We start from the raw sequence: 22,271 nt of genomic DNA on the forward strand, positions 1-22,271 counted from the left end.
CCAGAGGACTCAATGTTGAGCTTTCCAATTTCAAATAACTACCTTTCCCATCCCCTGACTTCCTACCCAGCCCCTTCCATTCCTTCCACTGCTCCTTGCCACTATCTGGATTCATTTCTCCCATTGACCAACCAGGTCGTATCCTCTACCTGTCTTTACCTATCCCCACTTCACCGCCCTGCCCCCAAATCCACCCCAATCCTGAAGAAGGGTTACACCCGAAATCTCGACTTCCTGTGTTATTCCAGTTTCCTGCCTGCCTGTTTTAGATTTCAGCATCTGCAGTTTTTGTCTCTAACCAGGTACAATCAGCAGTCTGCACTTAGAGACGTAATGTTATTTAGCTTTAAACTTAATGGCAGCACTGTGGAACTCTGTGATGCAACACCATGATTGGTGCAGTCTTAAACATATATATGAACAACATACAATAGTAAAACATGCATTGTTTTAATGTATTGCCGAGAGCTGAAATTTGTCTGACTTCTTTTGATATTTTTATTAGGCAATAATGATGAGTATTTCTTTGCAAGCAATGGTGGATGAACTAATGGTGAAGAAATCAGGTGGCAACATAAAGAAGGTGAATTAATATTTTTATTTAAGTTTCTTAGGTCATATAGGTATATAAATTTTAAGCAAAAGTCTATCCTACAACCCTGGTGTAGGATGTCATGTTCCATGCTTACTGGGAAATATGCAGCCTGTCCATTTGTTTTGCATAATGTGAGCATGAACCTGCCTCAGTACCAATAACTTGCACTAAAATATTTTTAACATAGCATAACAACTTCAAGGCGTTTGACAGGAACATTGTCAGATGGAAAAGTGATCCTAGTTCGAAACATAAATGTTAAAAGCCTACATGCTGTGCTGATTCATCAAAGTTCACTTAACTGTTTGGGGGAATTTTTTTCAAAAATTAATCCCTGAAAAACTGATGTTCTTGCCAATATATTACTCATCTCCTAGATGCCTCCTGAGAAGATGGTGGCACAATAAATGAAGCCACAACTATATGTTTAGTGAAGATGCTTCTACAATGCTTTTTTTTTCCATTCATGGAGTGTGGGCATTGCTGGCTAGTCAACATTTATTTCCCATCCCTAGTTGCCCTTCAGAAGATGGTGGTGAGCTGTCTCCTTTAACTACTGCAGTCTGCATGCTGTAGGTTGACCAACAATGCCATTAGGGAGGGAATTCCAAACTTTTGACCCAGCAACTGTGAAGGAATGAAAATATTTCAAGTCAGGATGATGAGTGGCTTGGAGAAGAACTTGCAGGTGGTGTTCCCATGCATCTGCTGCCCTTGTCCTTCTACATGGACTGTGGGTTTGAAAGGTGCTGTCTTTAGTGAATTTCTGCAGTGCATCATGGAGATAGTAGCAAACTGCTACTGAGTATCTGTGGTGGAGGGAGTGGATTCTTGTAGATGTGGTGCCAGTCAAGTGGGCTGATTTGTGATGGTGTCAATGAGAAAGGAGTAATAATATGTCCAAGTCAATATGATGTGTGACCTGAATAATGATATTTCAGTACACCTGCTGCACTTTGCCTCCTACAGGTGGAGCTTGTATTTGGAAGGCAGTACTAAAAAAGTGATGATGACTCAAATAGCATATCCGTTACATAACACGGCAGTGGGAGGCAAAGTCCATAAGTAAGCTGGTATATCACAAAATGGCTACAGGTCAGGAGGAGCCACTTGCCCCATGCCTGTGCCAGGTTCTTAAAAGAGCAGATGACCTAATGCCACACTGTTATGTTCTTCCTCTTAAGACCATATTCCAATTTCCTTTTGAATACTTTGGTTGAATCTGCCTCCACTGCTCTGAGTGAAAAAGCTTTCCTCTTGTCATTATTTCTGTTTTTGCCAATTACCATAAATCTGTGCGTGCTTATTCTCAGTCCTTCCATCAGTGTGAGCAGTTTCTCTACTTTGTCCAGCTCCTCATGCTTCTGAAAATTTATCATCTGATCTCCTCCCAGCTCTCTCTGCTCCACGGAAAGTAGTTTCATTTTCTCCATTCTATCTATGTAATTCAAGTTCCTCATCCCTGGAACTATGCTCGTGAATCTCATTTGCATATATTCCTTTCCCAATCTTCTTAAAGTATAGTGCCCAGACCTGGGTTTAATGCAGCAATTGAGGCTAAACTGATGTCTCCAGGTTTAACATAACTTACTTGGTTTTGTATTTTCCGTCACCATTAATGGTGCACGTTTATGATGCACTCTCTCAATCTGTCTTGCTACCTTAAATAATTAATGCACGTAACAGCCAGTTTCATTGCTCCTGCACCCTCCCTTGAATTGTACCATTTACTTCACATTGTTTCTCTACATTCTTCCTATCAAATTGAATCACTTATATTCCTTTGCAAAAAATTCATCTGCCACTTTTTTGCTCACTCCACCAATGTGTTCTTTTGAAATTCTACATTGACCTGGTACTAACACACACAACTTGCAGTTTTATATTATCTATAAATTTTGAAATTGTCCTATGTGCTAAGGTGTAGGTCATTAATATACATCAGAAAGAGCATGAATCCTCATGTCAATCCCAGGAAGCACCACTATAAAGTTTTCTCTAATCCACAAATGTCGATTATTGCTTCCTTGGGATTGTCAATCAAATCCTTGGTTTGCTCCAGATGTAGACAAGTGAAGTGTGTTCAGTCAGAATGAACCATACTTAAATCTGAAATGTTTTCTGTTTTCTTCAAATTTTAGATGCTAAAGAAGCGCATGAATGGTGCATTACGTCGGTCAGACAGTCAGCAAGCTGTGAAATCTCCTCCACTCCTGGTTAGAAAATTTTAATTTGCAATTTTGTTTTCTACTGAGTACGTTCTGTAAAAGGAGATAGCTTTTTGTTGCCATGTTCACCATAAACGTAACTCCCTTGTCTATCTTGGGATCTACCATTTACAGTGCAAAAAGCTGATGATGAAACTGGGGCTTTGTATTGTGATCATTTCGTGACTCTCATGCTATGTCATGTATATACGAAACTGCTTGCTGCATCAAAGCCATTAACCCATTTATTAAATCCAAAAAATGAAAAAACTGTGGATGCTGGAAATTGGAAACTGCTGGAAAAAAACGCAGCAGGTCTGGCAGCAGCTGTAGAGAGAAAACAGAATGAATGCTTTGAGTCCAGTGATATTTCAGAACTGTAGCTAGGTGAAGGTTGGTATATATGCTCAAGAAGGGGCAGGGGAGGAGGAATGAGTAAATGATAGGTGGAGATCAAGCCCAAAGAGAAAAACAATTAGGCAAACGAATGAATAAATTTCATTTGGGAAAATGATGGTAAATGGGTGTGATTTAATTGCTATTATGGAGACTTCGCCACAGAGTGACTAAGTGGAACAGAATATCCAAGGATATTTGAAGTTTAGAAGGAATAGGAAAAATGAGAAAGAAGGTGGTTCAGCATTCTTAATGTACTGATCTCTTTCTTATTTTCATTTGTAAGAAAGAATTTTGTATTGAAATCCATTTGAGTGAAGCAAAGATACTTGGATGGCTTGACAGGGTAGATAGGGAGAGTTCATTTCCACTTGTGGGAGAACCTTGAACCAGTATACATAATCTCACAATAAAGGATCACCCATTTAAGGGGCAGATGAGGAAGTTCTTGTGAGGGTAGTAAACTTGTAGAATTTTTTCGCATAGAGGCGTGGTTATTAAGTATATTCCAGGCTGAGAGACATGGATTTGTAATCATTAAGGATTCGAGGATTATGAGGATAAAGCAAGAAAAGTGGGGTTAAGGATTATCAGATCAAGCATGATCTAATTGAATGGTAGAGCAGACTCAAAAGGCAGAATGTCCTATTTCTGTCCTTGTCTTTATTGAATACAGCTATTCAAGAAGGGGCTAACCACCACCTTTGCAAGCAGTTGTGGATGAGCAATAAATACAGCCTTTGGTAGCAATATTTGTGCCCAGGAATGGAAACTACAAAGAAAAATGTACATGACCAGGACTAAGCAATATAACTTGTGATCTAGCTTTGAGTAACAAGTAACTGCATAACTATGGGATTTCATATTAGTCTTACAATTTGACTTTTGACCTAACTGATGTAAACCATCTCACTCCAAATACAACTTACACCATCAATACAATCAATGTATTTCATTTACTGACCTTGCAAAATAAATTGCTACAGTAATAACTGATCCTTTTTCAATGTTTTCTAGAATTTTGTTGGTATTTCCTTGAAGTAAATGGTGAAATTAATTGTTTTGAAGTTAAATCAATGGGTGTAGCACTTTTCTATGATGATTGTTTGTTGCCATTCCTTTAACTTTTTTTTTAATTCTCTAGGATTCTCCTGATTCAAACAGAGAACCTATTGTCAAGCTCTCAGTGAGTAAAATTATTCAAGCTGGCTTGAAATGAGACTTTTACTTTGCAGACTAAATGTTGGTCTGCTACTCCTTTAGCTGATGTCTAAGCAGTGTTCTTTCAACTTAACATGAAAGGTTTAGGTAACCATCAATACGGCTGTTGCTGCTTGTACACAATAAACATGAACTATCTTTAGAGTGTGCTACTTTTCCATGTAATTTGACTGTGATGCAGAAATCACGTATTAGGATTTTTTTTAAAAATTGAAATATGGTGAATTACATGTTAAATTTTAGATTGTTGTTACTCCATTTATCAAAAAAATTGTTCTGTATTTTCCAGAGTATACCGTCTATTTAGAATATTTAGACAACAGGCAAAAGTTAGCTCAATGGATATTTTTCTGCATAAATAGACAGTATTGATGAAAGTTGGTGGTGTAGTGGACAGTGAAGAAAGTTATCTGAGTACGAAGAAACAAAGATCAGGTGGGCCAAGGTATGGCAGATGAAGTTTAATTTAGATAAATGTGAAGTGTTGCATTTTTGGTAAGGCGAGTCAGGGCAGGACTTATACAGTTAATGGTAGGGTCCTAGGAAGTGTTGGCGAAGACAGAGTTAGGGGTGCAGGTGCATAGCTCCTTGAAAGAAAAGTGGCAGGTAGACCAGGCAGGGAAGAAAGATTTGGCACGCTTGCCTTCATTGTTCAGTGCATTAAATAAAGGTGTTGGGGCATTATGTTGTGGCCAGGACATTGTTGAGGCCACTTTTGGAATACTGCATTTAATTCTGGTCTCCTTGTTTTCAGAAAGATGTGAAACTTGAAATGGTTCAGAAAAGATTTACAAAGATGTTGCTGGAACTGGAAGGTCTAAAGAGATAGACTGAAAAGTTTGTGGCTGTTTTCCCTGGAGCATCGGAGACTGGGCATTTAGCTCACAGATTTATAAAACCATGAAGGGCATGGGTAGGGTGATTGGTCATGGTCTTTTTCCCAGGGCAGGACTCTAAAATCTCGAGGCATAAGTTTATTGTGAGCGGGGAAACATTTTAAAAGGGTCACAAGGGGTAACTTTCTCATGCAGAGGGTGATGTGTGTGTGGAACAAATTGCTGGAGGCAGGTACAATTACAATATTTAAAAGTTTAAAAATTACACAACACCAGGTTATAGTCCAATAGGTTTATTTGGAAGTACAAGTTTTCGAGAGAGCTGCTGTTTCCTCAGATAGCTATTAGGGCAGGATCGTAGGGCACAGAATTTTGTTTAATACATTGCATCAGTTGTATGACACTTTGATCTTTTACTATAGATTTTGTGTCCTATGATCCTGCCCCAGTAGCTGCTTGATGAAGGAGCAGTGCTTGGAAAGCTTGTACTTCCGTATAAACCTGATGGACTATAAGCTGGTGTTGTGTGATTTTTTTTAACTTCGTCCACCCTAGTCCACAACATTTAAAAGCTATCTAGATGACTAAATAAATAGTTAGGGTTTAAAGGGTTATGGGCCAAATGCTTGAAAATGGGACTTGATCAAATTGGGATATCTGGTCGTCATGGACTGGGAGTCTGTTTCTATTTTGACTATAAAAAATTAAGGCACAATTGTCAAAGAAAAAGTTTATTTTTACTTGGAAAGCATGAGTTCAAGAACTGTTAGCACAGAGTTTTAAAGGTTATTTGTATCTGATCAACCTGATTAAATTCTTTGAAACAGCAAGGACAGAGAAAGGTACTATGTAAATGTTGTACATATTTGCTTTGAAAACAAACATAATTACCACCCGCCTTCCTTGTGTGAATAAATAGAAGTACGTGGAATTAAAGGGAGGTGGTAACTTGGGTACTTGATGGTAAAGGTACCTATTCCTTCACAATGCAGGATGTAACTGAATGATTTCCTGACAGAAGGTAATATAAAATAGGAGTCTCCAGGTCACTGTTAGGCAATTGCTATCACATTTATCTTTGGCCTAAGTATGATATTAAGAATATAACTTTACCAAATTTCCATTAAAAAAAACCTTCAATGTAGGAAATAATAAGCAGGTTAACAGCAGGCTGTAAGAGTGCATCACCTGGCAAAGTGAATAGACACCTGGCAATTGCAGGTTAAGTGTGAAGTGATACATTGTTTTAGAAGAATATGGAGCAACAATATAATTTGAGCCATACAATTTTGAATGACACAGAAGCATGAATATTTTGAGGTATAGAGGAGGCAAGTTAATAAGGCAGTTAGGTAAGTGCCTGTCATACTTGGCTTTGTGAATTGAGGTACTAGATACAAAAGCATGCAAAGTGCCCTTCAAGTCTTTGTCCTACATGTGGCAAAGTTTGCAGGTTGTGCAATGGACTTATCAACTATTTCTGAACCCATTGAACCAGTGTGAGTGGATAGCTTTCTCGATTCTGATGAACTGTGTAATTCTTGGAGCATTAGTTTTGGAAAATTGTCAATCCTTAAGCGGCAGAAGGGAGTGTTGCTGGAATGAAGATTGTGTGAAAGAGATTTGGGAAGCTGAGATTCTTAGAACGCAAAATTATGAGTATACCTGACAGAGGTGTTCAAAATTCAAGGTGAAACTGTTTGATATGCAAGTGTGTCCATTAGTAGAAATCAAGCCTTAACATATTTGGCGAATGGGAATTTTTTTCACAAAGAAGTTGAATTCACGAATGCACTTAACGAATGTTAAAATTGTATTCCATAGGAACTTGTCTCTCAGCACTTATTTGCAGGTTGATAGAAAATATTAGCTGTACAACTAAATTTAAAGTCTTTCAAAGTCTAAGAGGGGTGAGTCCTAATTTTGTTGCATTCACCATAGTAGTGTCTCAGCCAATCAGAACTAGATTTGGCCACCAATCAGTACCCCTCTTCTCCTGTGATAAAGTTTTGACTGAAGTTTGGAATTCTTGCATGCATCCTGATGGCTGCATAATGAAAAGCTTTGGCATCATGTCACTCATTAGCAGTCTTAAGTTCTGACTTATGAAGATAAGACCATACTGTGCTGATCCATTCAATGTCCATTTTACTAGTTATCCACTTAATTCAGTTTATTAAATTCTGAATACGTGCTAACCTCTTCAGGTATAAAATATTTTAGTTGTTTTAAATATTTTAACTTTGTTTCTTTTCAACTGAAGGATTTTATTCACTGATTTTTTATCTTTTACTTCATCTATCATCTTGTAGAGTAAGCTGTCTTCTGTTAGCATCCGGGGAATCGGAACTTCATCCAGTGACATCAGTGCTAATGACTTCCATGGTAACTATGCCTTTGAGGGAATTGGTGATGATGATTTGTGAAGTTTTGCTAGGTGAACCATTCACTGCCTGGGGAAAACAAATCTTGCACTTGCATCTGATCAGTTTGCACAGAATCTACCGAAGGATTGAACCATGATTGTTGTTTGGAAGATGTCATCATGGATCATGATATGTCAAGAAGCAACAAAGTTAAACGGTCATGATCTTTTGTTTATGATCATGATTAACACCAAATTATCGTTTACTAGAGTATTTTGCACAATGATTCAAATTTTTTTGAAAATTCATAAGATTTGCTTATGTTTACACAAAATATTAATGAAAGTTAACAGTATTTCTCAATGATTCCTGAAAACTGTCGTTGCAGACTGAAGTTAGTTGAAAATGTCTTCTACTTTTTAAAAAAAAATTGAACGGTGACACTAAGTTGTTTACGGAATTGTAGCAGTGGTTTTGTTGCCAAGCCAGAGCACCCAGCTAGTATAGAAACTAAAGATTTCATTTAGATATAAAGCACCAGATTGACTACTAAAATGTAATCCAGGTTGCAGAGAAAAGTGTAGCCTGTTTTCCATTGGTGATCACTGTGGCAAAGTTACTGTACATTCTGAATGCCATCTTATTATTTCAATACAAGATCAAAATGTCTTTGTATTCTCTTCTTTGCAGTAACTGTACATTATGCTGGTGTCAATCATATTTCCATCTGTATAAACTCATTAAATGTTTATTTGCGCAATAATACATTTAATTCCACTTAGTGACCTGATATTATACTTGCACAAGGCAAATTGTTCACTTACTTTTGATTTAATTTTGGTCCACAGTCTTGGTTTCAACTGCAGAAAATTGGAGGCTGTATCTAGATAACCCTCTTATTCATTGAGTAGGTCATAAAAAGCTGATCCTAATTTTTAAGAATGGTTTAATTATTTTAGCCCTCTAATTGACACACTAAAATATCAATGTTTTCCCTATCCATCTTGCAAATTTAATCCTGTTTGAACAATATCTGCATCTTCAGAACAAGGCATGTGGAAAACCAAACAATTCAGCGTAAAATTGCAATTGAATTGCTAACAACTTAATGCAGACCAAATCTTAACTTTAGAGAATACTGCAGCAGGCAGGATTGAGAGATTCTGCTGAAGCCTTCAGGATTGCATTGTTGATGAGTGCCAAACCTACAGAGGTTCCAATCATTTTTTTTACTCCTTTCTGAAATGTTGTTTGAAACCTTAGTACCAAACTGAGCAGAGTTAGATTTTTGCATATTTCCTTTCTAATTATTTGATCTATGCTTAAAGTTATTTATGTAAAGTCAGCTGTGAAGCATTTAAGTCTTCTTGAAATGAAAATCGCTATTGTATTCTAATGAGTACATCCATCCTCTTCAAAATCTTCTGAGTTCTTTTCAGACAGGATGCATGTAGAAGTACTCTACTGTTAAGTGATTTAAGCAATAACATGGGTATGCAGCGATACTAGAAGATTGCTTCTTGGTTGACTTATATTAACTACATAGCACATGTGCAAGTATGATACAGATTAAGATAGTAAAGAGTCCATTCATTTTGTTGTTCCTAAAAATGGTACGTTTCTCCTTTTACCAAGGTGTAACATCTATTTTAGATTCAACTGTTGACTCTCTTACAACCACTAGCCATCCACCAGTCTGAGCAAAAATAAATGCAAATGCTTTAAAAGCTTTGAAGTCCTCTGTTAGTTAAACAGCTTTTAATTGCTGTCTCATTCTCTTATACTAGCATTCTGGTAATGGTACTGTACTTCACTGGTAGCTATTGTCTTTAGTTAATATTAAACCAAGCCCTTCCCTACCCCATAAACTAGTTAGCAAAGACGTGATGTTGGTGCCAAAAGTTTTTGATGCCTTTTGTTTTACTTATAACTCTTTGTTAGGATCAGAAGCCATTTTAAGTAGCCCAAAGAAACATAATTCAAGCCTATATGACCATATTCTGAAACCTTGTGTTGCCTTGATTCCAGTCATTGATTGCTTAGCTGGCTAAATTTTGGCAGAGAATTTTCAACATAGTGTTGCAAAAGCCTGATGCTGTTTGATTGTAAAGCTATCTCTGTAAATACAGTGGTAGCAGTATTCTCCATGAATTCAGTAAAGAGCAGGTAAAGAGGTAACTGCGAATTGTACATCAATAGAAGAAGAAACAAAGATAAACTGTTGGAAGAGTATTGAATTCAAAACTTGTTATAACAAAACTGGAAGATAAAATGAATGATCAGAAATAAAATCTGATGTAGTGTGAGGGTAACTCATTGGGACAAAATTGTAAATGTCAAATCACACACGCACAAACTTTGCCCAGGTTTGTTTTTCAAGGAGCATTACTAAAATGGAAGTTTTGACAATTTTGGGGCATTATTTTTCCAAAAAGACAATCTAGACACACCAGAAGCGTCTAATTATAATTGTGCATTTGGCTAGCCAGGAACATTGAGGACGCATCATGGTCAGAATTGGATTCAATAATTTGTTTAGAAAATTGGCTTAATTTCACGTAATGTTTCCTACTGTAAGTTGTTATTCTCAAATAGCAGCAAGGTATTTGTATCTGTCTGTCTATACAGTAGGACATATTTCTGGATAAGAATGTCATGAGTTAGATCCTCTTTCTAGTGAAGAGTTATAGCTTATATATTCATTTCCTATTACATCTTTCAGCAGTTGGCACTCTGCAAAACCAAATATAAAATAAAATTGAAATGTTCATATGTGGAAGACATTTATCAAGGGCTTTCAATCTTTCAATCTGATCATACAAAAGGATACTGTAATAAAATAATTAAGACATTGAAAGTATATTACACGTTGAGAGGAGGATTTAATATTTAATTTTCATTGTCAAGATGTACAGTTCAGAACCTTGCTTTAAGCTATCTCTATTTTTTAGTGTCACCTTTGTTTTTATCTGACTATACCTGAAATGGTGATGCTGATCCAACATCCATATTCAGTGGGCTGCCTACCTAGTGAGCAGATTTGTAGGAATATTTAAGATGCGTGCTCTAATAATATTTGGGTCCTCATTCTTTATAAAGTTTGGAAAAATAATTAAACTTGGAAGTATCAAAAGAATAAAAGTGAAGTCTGTCTTAACTAGATGGAGCAATTCATATTTAATAAACACAATGCTGGAGAAACTCAACAGGTCTCATTATCTATAGATAGAGAAATAGAGGAAATGTTTCAAGTCTGTATGATTTCTTTGGTTTCCAAATCATACTGAACTCTGTTAACTCTCTTTTTCTCTCCAGATGCTGCAAGACCTGCTGAATTGCTTCACTATTCTGTTTCAGGTTTTCTATTAGCTGCAGTATTTTGCCTTAACACTAATGTGTTGCTTTCAACTTTCATCAAAACTTAAGGTGCACTAGAAGTATTAGAGTTCATATATCATCTTAAGTATAACTACTGTAATATTCCTCTTTCACTGCATCTCCTGGCCATTATAATTACATAAAATTATTTACATAAATAAGGAAATAGTTCTTCGCAGTGTGCAAACACAGTTTAGATAGATTGGTCCTGCAACACACGGGACTACTGCATATGTAGTTTTCACATTACCAAATATGCTGTTTTTGGCTTCTCCATAGCAGTTGTTTAATTAAATTTCAATGAGGTCACAGGCTCCATATTCAGTCACAATATTTTAATTGTGCTTTCTGGTCACTACTACAATAATTTGTGAACACCTCACCAAGTATGTGGTACAAATGGAGTCATCTTTTGATTTTATCTGAATGGAGTTGCTTTTCATCTTTAAATGTCCTTAATTTTAACCAACATTTTGTATTGCATGATATATGTACAGTGACTACCAAAACTCTTACCTAATAAGTTATTCCTCAGTTGCATGGCTAGTGTTTTAAAGCTCAAATCTTAATCCATCTTTCCATATTTTTGGCTTATGGAGAAGGGACAGGAAAACTCTGATACAAAATATAAAGTTTCTGGCTTATTTGACTTTTATGATATATACTGGTAAATATCACTTGGCATACTAGTTAAATTTTCTAATTCCAAAGAAGACAACTGAAAAAACAATCCATTTTAGAAACTCCTGATGGTAACGTGTGTGATACTTTTTCCCTTAAATGTTTCCAAAAATCAAAATGCTAATTTGTGATGCTGTAGTATTTTCCATTTCTCCCTACCATTATTAGTACAAAAATGCAAGATTGATAATAGCAAACTTGTCTTTAAATTCCTTGATGGGTTAATAATATGAATATCATTGAATAGATGGAATGCAAAGAGCAATGAAGTGTAACTGTTCACACTCATTCAGAATATTTCTAAGGAACTAGTGCTGTCTTGTGTTATTCCCCTCTCTGTTCAGAAAATGGATGGAGTTGAATTTGCTTGGAGTCCCTGATTTTCATTAGAGAAGAGCTGTGATGCCACTGGAGGGAAACAAAAGCATGTCACTTTTTATTTCTATGGCTTTTCGAAGTCACATTGGACAAATGGGAGATATTCTTTGGAATTCCATATGTAGTATGTTCCTTGCTCACTCCTGATGTAGGAAATGCAACCATTAGTACACAGGTGAACTTTACGGCATTTGTGAACTTAATAAGTATGTACATTTTTATGGGTTGTATGCAGTCTCTAACCTTCTAAAAAACAGAATGTGATCCAATTCTATCAAAATTGAGAGAGTTCATTGTTAGTTGTTGATTGGAAATATTTTTTCTGAAAATGGCAGTTGTGGCCAAGTAGCCAATGAAGCTGTCTGTTTCCACTTTTTGAAAACTGGGGAGTTGGTTGTTTACGCAACCAGTTATGGATTGTATTGGTTCGTCTTCCTTATCACAATTATTATTCTTATTAATCTCTTATTTTAGAAATTTAGCAGAAGTAATGCCTTATATAACCTGCTGATCCTTTTTTTGTTTTTAAAATTTGTAAGTGCTTTATGTAGGATTCCTACATGACAGTCCCAGGAAGTTGAATGCTGTGTTTTTAACAGTAATCTGCAGGGACTAAATTCTAGGTGATAAGTCATAACCTGATTGTATGAATGCACCATAAAGGTGCGAGTAAGCATTCCAGTTTATTTAGGAGATTTAATTTGTTTGCTGTATAAATTTTTTTCTCTATATGGTTATTCTCTACATATATGTGGCCAGCATAGGCAATCAGACTATGCTTTGTCCTTAAATGTAGACTTATATTTTTGCTTATGGTCGAGAAAATCTTATTCAGCTTTTTCAAAATAAGACTTTTAATGTGTGCAGACTTGTATTTCCTCTATTCATCTGGACAAGATACTTACAAATATCAAGCATAATCAGAAGTGCATTCATAGACTTCCGATGGGCCTTGCAGCAAAGTCCATGGTTGCTCTGAGGTACTTTGGAATCTCCTTTGTTTAATATTCTGCTTATTGAAGCATATGTTTTATATTGTGGCCCATAACATAAGCTAACTATTTTTGTTTTGTAAAATTTATAATATCTTTAGAAGTTTTCAATTTCCATAAATGCAACAAGAGTTTGACAATACAAAATACATCAAATGTGTCTACATTATTATCAGAAATGTAGGCCACAGAATGCTGTCTTAAGTCAGTGTAGTTGCCTATGACGCCTGATCTGCAACAGCTTCATCTGCATTGTTGCCCCACCATTTGGATAATCTATTTTATATTTTCCATCTAATTGTTTGGAGGGCAAGTTTTTAATTTCAATATTCTTATTTCAAATGACAATATTGACTAAGTTTGTTAACACGAATGACTATAGAAGGCATCCTTTATCAGACCAATGAATAAATATGAAGCTAATTATTTGTGACCCTTTCATTAAAAAGCATCTGAATTTGTTTGCTAATTGCTTCATAACTCAAGACTGTAATGGAACTTGAATCTCGATATGTTCTGTATCATTTTTGGTGTCTGTATGCCGTGCTACACACTCGTTCGAAATTCACTTCAGCAAAAGACAATGGAATGGAACTTAGAATTTTTAAGAGTCAGAATTTAATGCTTATTCAGTTTCTAAATCCAGGAAATGTGGTTCAGAAAGCAACTACCCTATAATAAGTCATGCTATAAACCAAATTAATTTTGTTAACAAGGAGCTGCTTTGTTATGGTTCAGTGGTAGACATTGTTCATACAGGGTATTTTCATAACAGTGGAAACATTTCTTGGAAGAGCATTTTTGACAGTTTTTTTTTCTGATCTAACCCCTGGTTGGCATTTTGATAGCAGTCTTTTCCAAACTAAGCTTTCATTTTTAAATTGTGGAAAATTTGTAGCAATTGCTTTATAATTTAGAAATCTGCCATTATTTGAGCTTCTGACATTGATATTTTGGTGTTCAGATGAGGCCAAGTATTCCGATCAAATAATTGTGGATTTAATGTGGATATATTGTCAGAATTTTGAAATACTGAGTTACTTTTGTAAAAAAAAGTTTAAAATATGTTGACATTGAAATTAAATTCTGAAACTTTTTTTCACCAGAATGTTTGCACATATGTATGACCACGTTTCTATTGTCAAGATGCATATTCCTTAAAGTAAGGAGGGAGGGAGGAGTGTTAATGAAGCTGAAAACTTATTCTAAGATGTATCCCGGAATCTGTTGTACCATTCTCCAGTTGCAGATTTTAAAAATCTGTTTCAAATATAATCCTATTTCAACTTTTTGTTTGGTGAGAGTAGGTGGTACAGGATGTTGACTCTTTTATTCTGATTTCACAAAACCAGACAGGTGCAGAGAAACCTCGGAGTGGAAACAAGATCAGATCCAAAGAGCGACAGATTTTAGATATATGGCAACTGTAACCGGTATCTTTTATAGAGTGGCAATTGGGACAGATCCATCTTATAAAAAAATTTCTTTACTTGCTCTAAATATTGGTATGACCATTTTGGGATTTGATCGATCTGAAGTAGACTTGATTTTTTATAACAACTGATGTGAATTGAGGTATTATTTCATCATTATTAATGCATAGTTTAAATATGGATTTCTACTCCATATTATTTTCAGCATGTTGAAGGTTTAACAGGTTCCTTTGTGCTCACCATTTCCATTCCTCATCTGAACACTTGTGAAAGATTGTTTATTCCAGATCATGTGTTGCAATAAATGGTATTGCACTAATTGCTTTCTAACATTCATGCTGTAAGAATTATCTTGTGGCATTAAAAAAATGTTTATCTAATCCTCAGTATCCAATAAAGCTAATGCACCTTAATGTAACACTAATTGCCTAGTTTTGTATTATAGCTTGTTTTCCTGTATGTTCCTATACCAGCAGATGTCTCATGAATAAGCAGACTTAAATTTGTATAAAAAAGCTTGAATTGTGTAATATGCAAATAAAAATATTTTCATAACGTGATTTTATTTGGTATATTCTGTTGATCTACAAAGCAGAGCTGATAATGGGAGATTTGGTGATGGTCATACCATTGATTGTCAAGGGGTGGTGCTTAGATACTGTTTTGTTGGAGATGGTCATTGCTTGGAACATGTATATTGACTGTTTCTTTCTGCTCACCAACCCAAATCTGGATATGTATAGGTCATGCTGCATTTTGATATGACCCTCAGATACTGTAGCAGTCCATGAATAGTACTGAATATTGTGCAATTAACAGTGAACATCCCCCACTTCTAACCTTATAATGGAGGCAAGGCCACTGAAGGTTGTTGGACAAAGGACCAATTTTCTGCTTTCACGTTGTTCCCACTCAGGTTTGTCCTTTAATCCAGTTCACTGCTCCCATTTAGACTTTCATTTTAATTCTCTCCCAATCAGGATGGCATCTTAATTTACTGTCACTACTGAAGAACAGGCTTGTGCTTTAGTCTTCTCACTGTTCATGATCAGGTTTTCACTTCAAACCTCTCACTGGTTTCTTCTTCACTGTACTCTCAAAGGTCCTGATCAGGCTTTCATATTAATCCACTCACTTCTCCCTTACTGCACCCAATCAGGTTAGTACTTGTAATGTACTCACTGCTCGAATCTAATAAGAACAAGTGGTGTAGTGGTAATATCACAAGACCAATAATCTAATCTGCAGACCATTAGTCTGGGGTTTATCATGTCAAATCATTGTGGAAGATGATTCAATTTGAATTGAATAAAAGATGGTTGAATGAGAAAAATGCAAGCATAATTGATTTGCCATATCTGGTTAGGATGGTATGTTGCCTCCCTGAGGCCAGGGTCAAGGATGTTACTGAACAGCTGCAGGATATTCTGAAGGGGGAGGGTGAACTGCCCGAGATTGTTGTTCAGATTGTAATCAATAAAGTTAGTAGAAAGAGAGGAGGCCTTGCAACAAGAACATAAGGACATAAGTAGGAGATTGCATTACAGTTACTTCTGGAAAAGACGTTACAAGGCTCAGAAATGGAACAGAATAAATCTGTGGAGTGTTATGAGTTTGAAGACGTGTACTGTATCTTTGAGAGTGAATGCTGTTTTTCGCTAAGAGCTTACAAGCACCTTTTTATAAGAAGATCTAGCAGTCTGTGTACTGGAAAATTGAAAATATGTAAAACATTTAGCTGTGAAATGGACAGCTGACTTTTGCTTGCTGTTTTGACAATTTGAATTTAACCAATCAGTTCAAATTATGCCCCGGGATACTAAAACCCAGTGGAGTTTGAATTTTTTTTTGCCAACCTCGAACCAATGAGACAATCAGATGTTTGTGGTATAAAGAGAACAAATGTTTTGAAAGTTAGACAGAGTGACTGCTAGCAAAACACTGTCAAAGGTATCTTTTTCATGTAAAACATCTTCACAGAAAGACAACGACTCTGAGATCTTCAGTTGAAAGAAGAAAAACACTGGAGATGACGGCTGCTCTATGGTTTTGAAATTGATGCAATTTTAATACGGGTTTTTATTGGAACAGTATATTGTTAGAATTGGAGGCAGATAACAAGCAGTTGAGGGGGGAGCTAAGAGTTGTGAATAGTTGTTTAATGTTCACGTTGAGTTAAAGAATAAATTGATATTTCCTTTAAATAGTGTAATTTGTACGTTTTCTATCACTCATATTTTAGCAGATTACGAGGCAAGGAGAGCTCTTCTGGGTGTTTGGTTTAATTAACAGAAGGTTTCACTGCTGTGTTGTAACAGGAAAAAATTGTTAGTGCAGTTGTGGATGTATAATGTAGCAGAGGATGGGATGCAGAGAGCAAGTACAATAGGGAGTGATGTACAGAAAAGTTATAGAACCAAGTTAATTTAGGCAGCATAAATATAGTCAAGGCTGGAGAGCATGGCAAGGCTGGTTGGCATTTGGTGCAAGGCGTCTTGAGGGTGTTGATTTGATGTGATTTTTTTAAAATCACAGATGGTTGAGAGAGGGACAGGACTGGTAGCTCAACATTTTGGGGCATTGCAGAAGATCAGAGGGAACTTGATGTGTATGTCCACAGAATCTTAGATAAGGTATTTAAGATTACATAAGGGCCTTTATTAGTTGAGATACTGATTACAAGAACTGCAGGAAGAATGTAATTGTATTAGTGTGTGCAGATGAAATTCACCAGAGTGTTGCCTAGGCTGGAGTATTTCAGATAGGAAGATAGATTTAGGCTGGAGTTTTTTTTCCTTAGAACAGAGAAGGGCTAAGAGGTGATCTGCTTGTGCATGAGGTTTTAAGGACTGTGAGCAGGGTAGATAAAAAGTCTTTCCCTTCAGTCAAGGGATCAATAACTAGGGGCACAATTTTAAGGTAAGAATCAGGAGGGGGAAACGTTTTCATCCAGGTGATCAAAATTCCTACCTAAAAGGTAGAGGCAGAAACCTGCAAGATATTTAAGAACTATTTAGTTTAATATTGGTCGGATGCTGGAAAATGGGATGAGAATGGATGGATGTTTGATGACCCAGTGCAAATATGATGGGCTAATGGGTCTCTTTCCATACTATAAAAACTGACTATATGACTCTCCATCAGGCTTTCATGTTTAATCCATTTTCATTGCTCCCAATCTACCTTGGTCATAACCTGTTTCCATTATTCCTGTTGAAGATCACCCTCTCATCCTCTCCCTGTACTCTCCCTGCTCCTATTCAGAAGGTCATTGTAATCTTCTCACAGCTTCTTCTCAAGCTTGTGCTTTGATCTCTCTGCCCCGTGTCATGCTCCAGATCAGGTTTGCACTTTAATTCGTTCACAATGTTAGTGCTGCTCCCAATCAGGCTTACACTTCTTCACCCTCTGTCAGTTAGCTCATGCTTCAGGTAGTAATCTGGAAATTATTATCTTTTTTGGATTTGCTTTCTAATTTGGCCCGTAACTGCTCATATTCCCTCAATAGAATGTCTTTCTGCTTTCTACCTGTATCGTTCGTACGCACATGAACCATGCCAACTGAATCTTGCCCTTCCCGTTCTAAGTTCCTCTGCAGTCAAAATGAGAGCCTGGGCACGAGGCAAGCAACACAACCTTCAGGGCTGTCAATCCTGGCCACAGAAAACTGTCTATTCCCCTGACTATACTATCCCCAATTGCAACTACAGTCCTCGAATGGCTCCCTACAACATGGTGTTATGATCAGTCTGCTCATCTTCCCTTCAGCCCTTGCTCTCATCCACACACGGAGCACAAATCTCAAGGGCTGAGGTGCCTTCAACACTATCTCTGAGAACATTCTACCTGCCTTGGCCACCCTCCTGTCCCTGACCACTGACCAAATTTGAGGGGTTACTACCTCCTGAAACACACCCCCTTCCTGATGTGTTGCAGTTTTTGAAACTCAGACTCCAGCTCATCGACTCTGAGTAGGAGTTCCTCATGCAGCCAACACTTGCTACAGATGTGGTCACTATGAAACATAATGGGGTTCACGAGTTCATTGATTTCAGATGGTAAATCTTGTACCCAATTTGTATTTTCTTGATTTTTAAATAATTTTTCTTCTTGCTATTGGTACAACTTTTTTGTTTATTTTCTTTACCCTTTCCGTTCATGATGGTGCTGGAGGACCTGTTCTTTTGTTAATTAATCTCTGCTTCCACTCACCCCATCACAGACTTGGATCCACACACCACTTGCTCAGATCTATTAGATCGTTAACATTTTTCTGTTTGACCTGAAATATTAACTGCTTTTCTCTCCACAGATGTTGCCTAACCTGCTGAGTTTTCCCAGTATTTCCTGTTTCTATATCAGCAACTGCTGTACTCTGCTTTTCTGTGATAAATTGTAATGTTGATTCCAGTAAAAGTGGTATTACAATTGTGAAAGTTGCCAGGTTGTGTTAAAAGGCTTAGTGGGAACCTGGTGTGGTTGACGTTGAAAAAATTCTCATCTCTTCCTGAGCCACATAGAGGCTCACATCTGTTAAGGGGCTATTCCTTTTGGGGAATGTGGTATATGGTCTTCAATACCATGTAATCTGGTAGAACATATTCATAAGTATCTAAATGCATAGTATGGGCCTAAACACACAGGCAGAAATTCAACCGCAGAAATATTTTTGTAATGAGTTTTTACAAATACATTAAGGACAAAAGGATAATTAGGGAGAGAAAAGGGCCCCTTAAAGATCAGCAAGGTGGCCTTTGTGTGGAGCTGCAAAAGATGGAGCAAATACTAAACAAGTATTTTGCATCAGTATTTACTGTAGAAAAGGACATAGAAGATATAGAATGTAGGGAAATAGATGGTGACATCTTGAAAAAATGTCCATTTTACAGAGGAGGAACCGCTGGATGTCTTGAAACACAAGTGGATAAATCCCCCCGGACCTGATCAGGTGTACCCTAGAACTCTGGGAAGCTAGAGAAGTGATTGCTGGGCCTCTTGCTGAAATATTTGTATCATTGATAGTCACATGTGAGGTGCCGGAAGACTGGAGGTTGGCTAATGTGGTGTCACTGTCTAAGAAAGGTGGTAAGGACAAGCCAGGGAACTATAGACCTGTGAGCCTGACATCGATGGTGGGCAAGTCGTTGGGGGGAATCCTGAGGGACAGGATGTTCATGTATTTGGAAAGTCAAAGACTGATTAGGGATAGTCAACATGGCTTTGTGCGTGGGAAATCATGTCTCACAAAATTGATTGATTGAGTTTTTTAAAGAAGTAACAAAGAGGATTGATGAGGGCAGAGCAATAGATCTGATCTATATGGACTTCAGTAAAGCATTTGACAAGGTTCCATGGGAGACTGGTGAGCAAGGTTAGATCTCATGGAATACAAGGAGAACTTGCTGTCTGGATACAGAACTGGCTTGAAGGTAGAAGACAGGGTGGCAGGGAAGGGTTGTTTTTCAGACTGGAGGCCTGTGACCAGTGGAGTGCCACAAGGATCGGTGCTGAGTCTACTACTATTCATCATTTATATAAATGATTTGGATGTGAGCATGAGGTATAGTTAGTAAGTTTGCCAATGACACCAACATTGGAGGTGTAGTGGACAACTAAGAAGGTTACATCAGATTACAAAAGGATCTTGATCAGATGGGCCAATGGGCTGAGGAGTGGCAGATGGAGTTTAATTCAGATAAATGTGAGGTGTTGAATTTTGGGAAAGCAAATCTTTGCAGGACTTATACACTTAATAGTAAGGTGCTAGGGAGTGTTGTTGAACAGAGACCTTGGAGTGCTGGTTCATAGCTCCTTGGAAGTGGAGTTGCGGTAGACCGGATAGTGAAGAAGGCGTTTGGTATGCTTTTTCTTTAATGGTTAGAGTATTGAGTACAGGAGTTGGAAGGTCATGTTGCGGCTGTACAGGACATTGGTTAGGCCACTGTTTGAATATTGTGTGCAGTTCTGGTCTTCCTTTCGGAAAGATGTTGTGAAACTTGAAAGGGTTCAGAAAAGATTTGCAAGGATGTTGCCAGGGTTGGAGGATTTCAGCTACAGGGAGAGGTTGAATAGGTGGGGGCTGAGGGGTGACCTTATAGAGGTTTATAAAATCATGAGGGTCATGGAGAGGGTAAATAGACAAAGTCTTATCCCTGGATGGGGGAGTCCAGAATGAGAGGGCATAGGTTTAGGGTGAGAGGGGAAAGATATAAAAGAGACCTAAGGGGCAACTTTTTCACTCAAAGGGTGGTATGTGTGTGGAATGAGCTGCCAGAGGAAGTGGTGAAGGCTAGTACAAATGCAACATATACCCAACCAGATGCCTTGTAAATGAATAGGAAGGGTTTGGAGGGATATGGGCCAGGTGCTGGCAGATGGGACTAGATTGGGTTGGAACATCTGGTCGGTATAGACGGGGTTGGACTGAAGGTCTGTTTCCATGCTGTACATCTCTATGACTTTAACTTTTGGAATTGTATCTAAAATATTTTAAAAGGGTATTCTGTTGAGGAAATAGCTAACTGATTTCAATAACACAAAATAATAAACGGTAAGGGATAAAGAGGGTTCTATAAATGATAATTCTCAATGTAATATGCTCTAAAATTTGAACATCACCTTTTATTAATATTTAACCAACAATTTCTGTATCTGAGACATAATGGCTTTCACTTACAGACAGACTTAGACAAAGAATCTTTTCAGAGTCAAAACACAATATAATACCATACAATAAAAGACATCAGAATGACACATGATACAGTAAATAAGACATTTAAATAGGTACAGTAAAATTAAGAAAAACTTTCAAGAGGGATGTGGTAAATAATCTACTGAATTTCTAAAACCTACAGCCATAGAATTAATCATAAAGTGAACTCACCTGAATGATTATAAGATATCATGGGTGATTACAAAGAATAAAGGTACATCAGAACCAATGCCAAATTTAAGGAAAGATGCTATTTCACAAGGACCACTATGCTGCACAGTGTGTTTTTTTTTAAATTAACCTAGTTTTCAAACCAAGCTGCTCAGGCATGTTTTTGCACACCACTGGAGCAGGTTGCACTTGAACCTATACCTCCCAGCCCAGGAATAGGGATGCTACCACTGCACCACAGGACAGCCACTGCACAGTGTTATAACTAGAATCCTATAATGTTGGTACTGATACACATTTGGCTGATTAATCACAAAGGTGAAGTAGATTCCACAATTCTTTCCAAAGAAATCAAGAACCTCCCATCACGAATCTGACTGAGGACTGAAAGGCTTCTGAGCGTTTGATTCTACTATCCAATAATAACTTTGCGTGGAAAAGTACTTTCTGTCATTAGTCTTGAACCTTTATCAGTTTATACGATGTGCTCTTCTCCTTGTAATCATAATTTTTGAAATAGGGCTCAATGTTAACATTGTTCTTATTCTAGTTGCTAGCTTGACAAGAATCCTTTTCATTGACCTTTCAAGGCTGAAGAGACACATATCCAGACATCATAACTCAGTAGTAAATCAAATTCCAGAATTCAAATCTTTTCCTTGCACCTTTGTGGCAAAAAGTATTTTGCAATGCTCAAACAAGAAGATCCATCCCAGTCACAACATAAACCAAGTAGCTGTCTTCAAAATAAAAGATAATTTAAGCTGTTGTTGAACAGCCTTTTAAGGAATAATGATATAGTTACACCAATGCATCAGTAAATGGAATATTACAATTTAACTTGGAGAAGCACCAGAAGAGGGATGAGGATATTTATTTGAACAATAAATAAGTAATTATCTTGT

The 22,271-nt window shown here is 37.1% G+C and overlaps 1 protein-coding gene across 1 annotated transcript in view; it reads left to right on the forward strand.

The window, feature by feature from the left end:
- Positions 1-15,043, forward strand: part of snx17 (sorting nexin 17) — an 84,591-nt gene extending 69,548 nt beyond the window's left edge. Inside the window, exons 14-18 of the mRNA XM_043675217.1 lie at positions 506-583; positions 2,737-2,811; positions 4,343-4,384; positions 7,568-7,640; positions 10,937-15,043. Coding sequence (XP_043531152.1) covers positions 506-583; positions 2,737-2,811; positions 4,343-4,384; positions 7,568-7,640; positions 10,937-11,046 — 378 coding nt within the window. The 3' untranslated portion in view covers positions 11,047-15,043. The remainder of the gene's footprint in view (positions 1-505; positions 584-2,736; positions 2,812-4,342; positions 4,385-7,567; positions 7,641-10,936) is intronic.
- The last annotated feature ends 7,228 nt before the right edge of the window (positions 15,044-22,271 follow it).

The sequence above is a fragment of the Chiloscyllium plagiosum genome, chromosome 3 (genome assembly GCF_004010195.1).
Source record: "Chiloscyllium plagiosum isolate BGI_BamShark_2017 chromosome 3, ASM401019v2, whole genome shotgun sequence".
Lineage (NCBI taxonomy): Eukaryota > Metazoa > Chordata > Chondrichthyes > Orectolobiformes > Hemiscylliidae > Chiloscyllium > Chiloscyllium plagiosum.